The sequence below is a fragment of the Sceloporus undulatus genome, chromosome 7 (genome assembly GCF_019175285.1).
Source record: "Sceloporus undulatus isolate JIND9_A2432 ecotype Alabama chromosome 7, SceUnd_v1.1, whole genome shotgun sequence".
In the NCBI taxonomy this organism is placed as follows: Eukaryota; Metazoa; Chordata; class Lepidosauria; order Squamata; family Phrynosomatidae; genus Sceloporus; species Sceloporus undulatus.
In genome coordinates, this window is record NC_056528.1 from 42878737 (window position 1) to 42890031 (window position 11295).

General features: G+C 43.8%; 1 protein-coding gene across 1 annotated transcript; it reads right to left on the minus strand.

The window, feature by feature from the left end:
• Nucleotides 1-188: 188 nt before the first annotated feature.
• Nucleotides 189-2933, minus strand: RPL36A (ribosomal protein L36a; the record flags this gene model as incomplete). The annotated part of the gene is given in 5 exon segments (XM_042480082.1): nt 189-266; nt 1025-1147; nt 1480-1547; nt 2812-2833; nt 2835-2933. Coding segments are annotated over 5 exon segments (333 nt in total), but the record flags the coding sequence as incomplete, so codon positions are not given.
• Nucleotides 2934-11295: the final 8362 nt, after the last annotated feature.

Sequence of the window (11295 nt, forward strand, 5' to 3'; positions counted from 1 at the left end):
TAAGTTGCACATTAAATGTTGAAATTCACTGTATAATGAATGGGTTAAAAAAATGGTTATCTTTCAGCAACCTTTGCAACGTTTATAGGTAGTGTGGTGTCCCAAACAGAGTTTGCTCTGTTAGCTTGCTCTCATCATTAACTGATAAGGACTTTACCCCAAAAGCAAATGGAAACATAAATCTGAAATGTTGGTATTGAGATAGGATTTTATTGTAATTCAGAACAAAAACCAAAGAGGTATATTTAGAACTGGATGACTTGGCCCTGTGAAAGGAAGAATGAAACACAGAGTAAGTATATGACATAACAATGAAAAAAGCATTATTTATCATGGTACAAACTTCTCCCAAATTTGTAAAAGTCTAAGTAAAATATATCTCAAAATGGTTTTCAAATCTCTTTGGTGACCATGCTTTTCATATAAAAGACCCAATGAAGTCCTACACAAAGGCTAGAACCCTCTGCCTTAACCCAAACCCTTATGAAAAAATAAAAAGCTATGGTAATGTCAGCCTTAGCTGTGTCAGGATCACCCTATACACATTCAGAAAGGTATCATTTTTTCCAGCATGTACCTATTCTGTCAGCACTTTTACAGTAGGACCTTGGTACCCACAGACTTGCCATCTGGGGATCAGAGCATCCGTGGATAGCAAGCCCATGTTGTCCCCAGTGGTGACGTGGATGGGTTGCGCTGCCATTGGGGACAATGGGACTTCACCTGAAGTCCCGTTGTCCCTAATGGTGGTGCAGCTACATGCACATGCTGCCACTTGGGACAACGCAGCCTTGAGCATCTGCAGATTTTGGTATCTGTGGGGGAGGGGTCCAGAACAGATCTCCGCAGACATCAAGGTCCCACTGTACTGTAACTTCACTACACTGAACCATCTGGTATTAATCTGGAGCTCCAAACTAGAGTAACTGTCTACTGAAGTCATCAAAGCAACAGCTATAGTCCTTGAAGTGAATCTAAAAAAATGGCAGGACCACATATGGCATAAACTAGCCCAAAATTGTACCTTTCTCTTCTTGTCTCCTCCCAACTCAAAGTGCTTGCACCTCTTAATGGCCAGCATCCTCTTGGACCTGCAATTGGGTTCCACACACTCCAGCCTCAGCACAATCTTCTTTGTAGTTTTAGCCTGGAACAGAAGGGGAAAGATCCATGTACTGTTTGGGATGAATTTCAACAGTGCCTGCTTCCTTGCATGAAGCATCACAAGGGAAGGCAAAGCAGCAGGAAAGAAGTGAAACTGGAGGACCTGACAGATAACTGGAGGACCTAGACTTTAGACTTCCATGAAAGGACTTTGAAGGTTATAGGAAACTCTCCAAAGCCTTTCTGAATTATAGAATACAGATAAGGCCCCATTAAAAATTAGAATCTAGTCCAGCAGATCCTGGCCCTCATTAATTCAACGGGACAAGCTTATAAGATCCCCTCCAGTTTCTAGAGTCACATAGGCAGGCTCACCTTCTTGCGAAAGATAGGTTTTGTCTGACCACCATATCCACTTTGTTTGCGATCATATCGACGCTTTCCTGAGAGAGAAAAATCAAATCCTTCAGATAAAGAAATACGAAATTGAAATTCCACCCCGGTCATCTGTGTTTACTATCGGCCTGAACAGACAGGCCAAAATAAAGCTGCTTCGGGTCACTTTGAAAGTGTACTGTTTAAATAATCTATTTCCTAAGGCCAGGACTCAAAATTGCAGCTTTGCGCCAGCTTCTGCTCTTAAAATGTGTGTGTCATTCAACAAGCATACCTCCAAAGTGACCCGAAGCAGCTTTATTTTGGCCTGTTGTTCAGGCCCTATAAATACATTTTAAAACATACTTCTTATCAGTGATAAAAGTATTGGTTCCCTGAACTGGTGATTCATGACTAATGATGAGGAAACTCTTCCATCACCCCAAAGAAAATCCAGACTGGTGTCTTTTACACTGTTTGCTCCCATGGTTTTCAGTTTTCACAACCCCAGATGTTAATCAACCTCAGGCATCCCCAACTTAAGATGTTTTGGACTGCATCTTCCATTAGCCTTAGCCAGCAAAGCCAATAGGCAGGCACTATGGAAGCTTTAATCCAAAACATGTGAAAGCACAGGTTAGGAAAGTTAAGAATATACGTCCGGAGATACCTTGTTCTTATTGTCATTTATGTTCTGAGGAGAGGGTTTTCCCCATGATTAAAATCTGAAGTGTCTTGTGCAACAATGGCATTGAAAAATTATAAATAATCTTAATTTTTAGATGTGTATCAATTATTTTTCATTCTACTTCTTTCACTGTATACAGAAACTGCTAAACATAAAGGCAAAACAGAATAAATCTTGCCCAGAAAATCCTGTGTAGGTTCCAGTCCGACGCAACCTGAGTACACAATAACAAACATTAAGATAATGAGAATGAAACTATGCCATCTGCCTTCTAACGAAAGAATGCTAAGAAGCAATCAGGTATTACATGATTTATTGTGCCTTCAAGTCATGTTCAACTGATGGTAAAACCAAGGCAAACCCATCGTGGGTTTTTCACATTTCTTCCGAGGGTTTGTCATCCTCTGAGGCTGAGAGAGTGTGACTTGCACTATAGCCACAGAGCACATAAGAAGTGGGCAAATGATGTACTTCCTGCATGGGAGTACAATAGTTTACCTGGATCCTGCATTTGTTTGACATGAATGAAACACTGCAGCTAATATTGTTTTGCCAACACGTAACTGCTTGGATTTTACCCTGCTGCAAGTACTGTTTTGTGCCCCCACGAACCAGAGGCGAGAGATGCCTCATGCTACAACTCCCCTGAGCGTTACAGATTCCTTGCCCTCTTGTACTGGGTTACTTTGTGGGGCTGGTGCTTGCCACACTTCTTGCAATAAGTCCGGCGGGTTTTGGGAACGTTCACCTGGCAATGAAGAGCAAGTTAATGTTAAACAGTATCGAGATTTTAGTTGTACAATATTGGATCTCAAAGGAAATGACTGTTGCTAATGAAGAAAATTTTATTGCATTTTTAACCACTCTTGCTTCAAGTTCCCTTAAGGCCATAAAGGACATGGTCTCTATCCGCATCAATGCTCCCTTGAGACCATCTTAAACAGCACCTAAGTGAACACATATGAACCAAGATACAGACCTATGGTCACTTTGGCTCCCTATATAGTTCTTAACATCTTTGCCTGGTGAAGAAGCCAGTGTGCTTTGAAAGGCAGTCATATATTTTGCAACTTTGGGCTATATTTCGCCATGGATTCCAGCACCCAGCGAGGGAAAGAAAGAACACAGCACCACCACAATCATCCCTTCTGAGAAGCCAGCACCATTTAATAGTGGATGTTTTACATCGCAAAAGCTAAAATCCCAAGCTGCGCTCTCAAGATCTTAAGACCTGCAAGGAACTCACTGTATACACTTTGTATCTGCCCAGAGCTCCTCAATGGCCGCAAAGGAAGGACTCTGATCTGTCTCCTACAGAACCCATTTGGGCAGCTTCCCAGCCTTGGAGGAATTATGCTGCATGACTTCAGCTCAGCAGCTGCAGAAAGTCTAATACAGAAGGCAGGCCATGGGTCCCTCCCACATTGTTAGGGTTTAGGGCACAAGGCCCCCTGTGAATGTGGAAAAGCCACATAACAAAAACACATGTTTTTACTGGGAACGCCTCTCTAGGAATCTCTAGGTCCTCCAGGGAACTCTGTGGTCAACATCTGCTAGACACTGACCATAGAGCTGCGCTGGAGGAGCTACAAAGGCCTGGAGAGTGTCCTCTCTAGGAATAACTCTAGATCTTTCACGTGCGACTTTGAGTTAAAAGCTGACCATAGAGTTGCACTGGAGGACCTAGAGATTCCTAGAGGAGATCGTCATCATCAAACCGCCAATATGGAGGAGGAGTGTGCTGCACGAAACTGACACTGAGGAAAACAGTCTCAAATACACTCTCAGCCACAATGTATGACACTCCCGAAAGGGGCCACGGATCCATTGGCCAACTGCGGCCCAAACAGGCTGCAGGCTGCTTGACCTGCCCTGGCTCAATGCTAGGGATTATGGGAAACTGTTAGTTTCGTGAGACATTGGGCCTTCTCTGTCAGAAAGAGCTCTGGTGCCACAATAAACTTCAACTCCCAGCATTCCCTAGCACTGAGCCCGGGCGGGTTAAAGTGGGTTGTTTCGAGAGCAATGAAAAACAAGGCCAAAATGGCTGCCCTGGAAGGCGCCGCGCACAGGCCATTCTTTCAAGGAGGCCCTTCCCTCCCCGACAACGGCTTCCTTCGCGGCCAAAGCCCCCGCCGCTGCTTCGGCCGCCCTGGCCTCTCCCTCCCGGCGGGACCCGGCCCCTTCCCTCCGGCCCCGAGGCGGATGGCACCGGATTTCAACCCACTCACATCTTGCCGCGTCGGCAGCACCGAGAGAAAGGGGCCCGGCCGGAAACCGGTAGTGGAAAAAGAGCAGGAGGCAGTAGAAAACTAGGAAACTGGAGCCCTAGAGTGGACTTTCCGACACCAGACCATACAGTTCTGCAGCATTGGGCGGGAGGAAGAGAAAGCTTGCCGTGGGTGCGCCCCCTAGAGAAGGGCCGGGAAATGGGAGCAATTTCCAATGTACAGAACACACTGCCGAACTCATCCAGGTTGAGACCACTTTTAATTGCCCTGGTCAATACTAGCGAATTGTGGGGACTTGTAATGTTGGAAGATATTTAGCCTTCTCTATTAAGAGAGCCTGGTGCCACTATAATTCCCAGGATTCTCTAGCACTGAACCAGGGCACTTAAGCTGGTCTCAAACTGGGTTAGTTCTGCAGTGTGATCTGGATCTATGTCAAGGGGGCAAAAGGTATCGAGAGGAAGGACTAGAAAACAGGATGGCTGCCAGCAGTTTGCCTTTGCCTGAGTCACAGTGTCTCCATTAACCGGCTGCGGTTGGGGAAGTGCCAACTGTGGACGGGCTGAAAACAACGGGCAGTCCTTGCCTATAGGAAACGCATACTTGCCCTAGGACTTCATGTGGCGATTGCTTGCGCTTAAGGAAACTATGATAATTTCCCCCTTCCCCATAGACTTATTGTGAGATTGCTTGCCATAAGAAACTAATGGCGATTTGCTTTGCCATAGGACATTTTGGAGATTGCTTGCCCATAGGCCAATGAATGGAGATTGCTTGCCCATAGGGAACTAATGGAGATTGCTTTGCCCCATAGGACATTTCATGTGAAGATGTGCTTTGCCCATAGGAAATAATGGAGATTGCTTGCCCAAAGACAAAATAATGGAGATTGCTTGCCCATAGCGAATCATTGGAGATTTGCTTGCCCATAAGAAATACTGGAGCTTGCTTGCACATAGGAAATAATGGAGATGCCTTGGCCCAATAGGAAATAATGGAGATTGCTTGCCCATAGGAAATAATGGAGTTTCGTTGCCCATAAGAAAAATAATGGAGATGCTTGCCCAATAAGAAAAATGGAGATTGCTTTGCCCATATGAAATAAGTAATGGCGATTGCTTGCCCCTAGAATCATTGAGATTGCTTGCTCTTGCCCATAGGAACTTAATGGAGATTGGCTTGCCCATGGCAATAATGGAGATTGCTTGCCCATGGGGAATAATGGAGATGGCTTGGCCCATTAGGAACTAATGGAGATTGCTGCCCATAGGAAATAATGGACGATTGCTTGCCCATAAGAAATAATGGAGATTGCCTTGCCCATAGGAAATAATGTAGATGCTTGCCCATAGACATTCATTGACGATGCTTGCCCATAGAGAATCATGGAGGTTGCTTGCACTAGAACTAAGGAGATTGCTTGCCCATAAGGAACTAATGGAGATTGCTTGCCCATAGACATTATTGGAGATTGCTTGCCCCTAGGAAATAATGGATATTGCTTGCCCATAGGAAATAATGGAGATTGCTTGCCCAAGACATTTATTGAAGATTTGCTTGCCCATAAGAAATCTAATGGAGATTGCTTGCCCATAAGAAATAATGGAGATTGCTGCCCATCGACATCATTGAAGATTGCTTGCCCATAAGAAAATAATGGAGATTGCTTGCCCATTAAAAGAATAATGGATATGCTTTGCCCATAGAACATTCATGAAGATTGCTTGCCCATACGAAATATGGAGATTGCTTGGCCCAATAGGACATTCATTGAAGGATTGCTGCCCATAGGAGAAATCATTGGAGGTTGCTTGCCCATAGGGAAATAATGGAGATTGCTTTGCCCATCCGAAAAATGGAGTTGCTTGCCCATAGACATTCATTGTAGATTGCTTGCCCCTAGGAAATAATGGAAGATTTGCTGCCCATAGGAAAAATCATGGGAGATTGCTTGCCCATAGGAAATAATGGAGATTGCTTGCCCATAGGAAATAATGGAGATGCTTGCCCATAGAGAATCATGCAGATTGCTTGCCATAGAAATAATGGAGATGCTTGCCACTAGGAACTAATGGCTATTGCTTGTCCCATAGAGAATCATTGGAGATTTGCTTGCCCATAGGAAATAAGGAGATTGCTTGCCCATAGAGGAATCCTTGGAGATTGGCTTGCCCATAGGAACTACATTGCTTGCCCATAAGAAATAATGGAGATGCTTGCCCATAGGCAATAATAGAGATTGCTTGCCCATAGACTTCATGAAGATTGCTTGCCCATAGGAAATAATGGAGATTGCTTGCCATAGAAATAATGGGAGATTGCTTGCCCATCGACATCATTTGAAGATTGCTTAGCCCATAAGACCTAATGGGATTGCTTGCCCATAGAAATCCTGGAGGATTGCTTTGCCATCGACCTTCATTGAAGATTGCTTTGCCCATACGAAATAATGGAGATTGCTTGCCCATAGACATTTCATGACGATTGCTTGCCATTAGAAATCATTGAGGATTGCTTGCCCATAGGAACTAATGGAGATTTTGCTGCCATAAAAGAAAAATGGAGATTGCTTGCCCATAGAATTCCATTGGAGATTGCTTTTCTGCCCATAGGAATAATGGAGATTGCTTTTGCCATAGGAAATAATGGAGGATTGCTTGGCCCATAGGAAATAATGGAGATTGCTGGCCATCGGAAAATAATGGAGCTTGCTGCCCCTAGAGAATCATTGCCGATTGCTTGCCCATAAGAAATAAGGAGATTGCTTGCCCATCGGAAATAATGGAGATTGCTTGCCCATAGAGACTCATTGGAGATTGCTTGCCCTAGGAAATAATGGGTAGATTGCTTGCCCATAGAGAAGTCATGTGGAGATTGCTTGCCATAGGGAAATACATTGCTTGCCCATACGGAAATAATGGAGGATTGCTTTGGCTCTAGGACTATAGAGATTGCTTGCCCATAGAGAATCATTGGGAGATTGCTTGCCATAGAATAATTGGAGATTGCTTGCCCCATGTCGCATTCTTGCCAACCGATTGCTTTGCCCTAGGGACATACTGGAGATTGCTTGCCCATAGAGGGAATCCATTGGGCGATTGTTGGCCCTAAGAAATAATGGAGATTGCTTGCCCTAGCCATTCATTGGAGATTGCTTGCCCATAAGAAATAATGGAGATTTGCTTGGCCCATGAGAATCATTGGAGATTGCTTGCCCATAGGAAATCATGGCGCAGATTGCTTGCCATGGAAATATACTGGAGTATTGCTTGCCCATAGAGAATTATTGAGATTGCTTGCCCATAGAGAATCATTGGAGATTGCTTGCCCTAGGCTAATGGGAGTTGCTTGCCCATTAGTAGGATCATTGGAGATTGTTTTGCCCATAAGAAATAATGGAGGATTGCTTGCCCATTAGACTTCTTGAAGATTGCTTGCCCATAGGACATCATGGAGATTGCCTTGCCCATTAGAGTATGAATCATTGGAGATTGCTTGCCCCATAAGAACTAATGGAGATTGCTTGCCCATAGAGCTTCATTGGCGTCTGTCTTGGCCCATAGAGAATCATTGGAGAGTTGCTTGCCCCATCGAGAATATTAGAGATTGCTTGCCATTAGAGATCATTTGGGATTGCTTGCCCTAGGAAATAATGGGATTGTTGCCCATAGGAGAGCTTCATTGTGAGATTGTTGCCCTAAGAAATAACTGAGGCGATTGCTTGCCTAGTACATTCATTGAAGATTGCTTGCCTCATAGGAATATGGATGGATTGCTTGGCCCATAGAGACTCATTTGGCCGTTTGTTTTGCCCATAAGAAATACTGTACTGGAGTTGTTGTCCATAGACATTCATTGAAGATTGCTTGCCCATAGGGAACTAATGGATGGATTGCTTGCCCATAGAGACTCATTGGAGATTGCTTGCCCATAGGAAATAACTAGAGATTGCTTTGCCCATAGGGAATTCATTGGAGATGTGTGCCCATAAGAATAATGGAGATTGCTTTGCCTATGACATTCATTGCAGATTGTTGCCCATAGGAAATAATGGGGATTGCTTGCCCATCGAGGAATCATTGGCGAGATTGCTTTGCCCTAGGACATAATGGCGATTGCTTTGCCCCTAGGAGGGAATCATTGGAGATTGTTTGCCCATAAGGCAATAATGGAGATTGCTTGCCTAGACATTCATTGAGATTGCTTGCCATAGGAATAATGGAGATTGCTTGCCCATAGAGATTCATTGGAGATTGCTTGCCCATAAGACCTAATGGGAGCTTGCGTTGTCCTAGACTTCATTGAGATTGCTTGCCCATAGGAAATAATGGGATTGCTTGCCCTAGAGACTCCTTGGAGATTGTTGCCCATAGGAATAATAGAGATTGCTTTGCCCATAGAGGAATCCTTTGGCGGATGCTTGCCCATAAGAAATAATGGAGATTGCTTGCCCATAGACATTCATGAAGATTGCTTGCCCATAGGACATACTGTACTGGAAATTTGCTGTGCCCATAGAGCTCATTGGAGGATGCTTGCCCATAAGAACTAATGGAGATTGCTTTGCCATAGGACATTTCATTTGAAGATTGCTTGCCCTTCGGACATAATGGAGATTGCTTGCCCTAGGGAGATCATGGAGTTGTTTGCCCATAAGAACTAATGGGGTTGCTTGTCCATAGACATTTCATTGAAGATTGCTTGCCCCATAGGAATATATGGAGATTGCTTGCCCTATAGAGACTCTTGGAGATTGCTTGCCCATCGGAAATTAATAGAGATTGTTGCCCTAGAGAATCATTGGGAGATTGCTTGCCCATAAGACATTAAGGAGATTGCTTGCCCATAGGGACATTCATTGAAGATTGCTGCCCATAGGGAAATAATGGGATTGCTTGCCCATAGAGATCATTGGAGATTGCTTGCCCATAGGTTCATATGGAGATTGCTGCCCATTAGAGAATCATTGGAGATTGCTTGCCCATAGGAAATAATAGGGATTGCTTGCCCATAGAGGAATCATTGGAAGATTGCTTGCCCATAGGAAATTAATGGAAATTGCTGCCCCATAGACATTCATTGGAGTTGCTTGCCCATAGGAAGTAATGGAGATTGCTTGCCCATAGAGATTCATTGGAGATTGTTTGCCCATAGGAAATAATGGAGATTGCTTGCCATAGAGAATCATTGGGATTGCTTTGCCCATAGGAAAATAAGCGATTGCTTGCCCATAGCGCTTCATTGGAGATTGCTTGCCCATAAGAAAAATGGAGATTGTTCCCGTAGACATTCATTGCAGATGCTTGCCCTTATAGATAATATGGAGATTGCTTGCCCATAGGACATTCACTGAAGGATTGCTTGCCCATGGAAATAAATATGGAGATTGCTTGCCCTAGAGATCATTGGAAGATTGCTTGCCTCATAAGATACTACTGGAGATTGCTTGCCCATAGAATTTCATGAAGATTGCTTGCCCATAAGAAAATATGGAGATTGCTTGCCGTAGAGATTCATTGGAGATTGCTTGCCCATAAGAATAATGGAGATTGCTTGGCCCATAGGACTTCTCACTGAGATTGCTTTGCCCTCTAAGAAATAATGGGAGATTGTCTTGCCCCTCGACATTCATGAAGATTGCTGCCCATGCGAATAATGGAGATGCTGGCCCCTAGAGGAATCATGGAGATTGCTTGCCCATAGGAAATAATGGAAATTGCTTGCCCATAGAGATTCATTGGAGATTGCTAGCCCTTTGGGAAACATTGTATTTACCTGCCCATAGGGAAATAAGGAAAATTGCTTGCCCCATGAAATTGTATTGTAATAACATTTATTCGGGTATGACCGTATATAAAACAAATCCACAATCCATCTCAATATCTATAACAATACCAAATTAAAAATATAAACTGATGGTAGATCTGTACATGGACAGTATCCACCAGTTCTTTCTTACACGGTACTAAACTGCCCATTTGACAGTTCAGGGTGCAGTTTACAAACCATATAAGAAATTTGCCCATTCTTAATTGGATTACTGTAGACTCATTGTTGTCCATGGAGGCGTAATAAAGGGTAGTTTTGGCTGGGAATTTCCTCAGTAGTGGGCTCTAATCAGTTGGTGACGAATGTCTCAATGATTGCCATAAACGGAAAAACATGCTCTTGGTTTCAACAGCGGAGATTGTCTTGCCCTAGGGATTATTGGAGATTGCTTGCCTATAGGGAAATATGGGAGATTGCTTGCCTATGTTTCCCTATGTGATGGTAAATCCTATGTTTCTCCAACGGGGCTGCCAATCTCCATGATCTCTCTGGGCAGCGCAATCTCCATTATTTCCTTGAGCAACAGCACTTTCCAATGATTCTCTATTGGGCAAGCAATCTCCATTTTTCCTCTGGGGCAAGGCCAATCTCCCATGAATCTTCTATGGGCAAGCAATTCCCATTATTTCCTCTGGGGCACGCCAATCTTCAATGAATCTCTTGTGCAAGCTAGATCTCCAAGTGAATCTCTATGGGCAAGCATTCCATTATTTCCTATGGGCACGCAATCTCCAATGAATCTTCTTATGGGACAGCACTCTCCATTATTTCTATGGGCAAGCAATCTCCATGAATCTCTATGGGCAAGCCACTCTCCAATGAATCTCTTGGGCAAGCAATCTATTTCCTATGGGCAAGCAATTTCTTATGTTTCCCTATGGGCAGGTAAATACTATGTTTCCCTTAGGGCAAGCAATCTCTAATGAATCTCTATGGGCAAGTACTGTCCTTTGTTTTAATACTCCCAGTCCAAACTACTTTGAGCTACATTTGCAACAATTGAAGCAAGCTGAGGACAAAGGAGGAAGTGAGAGGAGGAAAGAGAGACTGGGACATTTGGGATGAGTC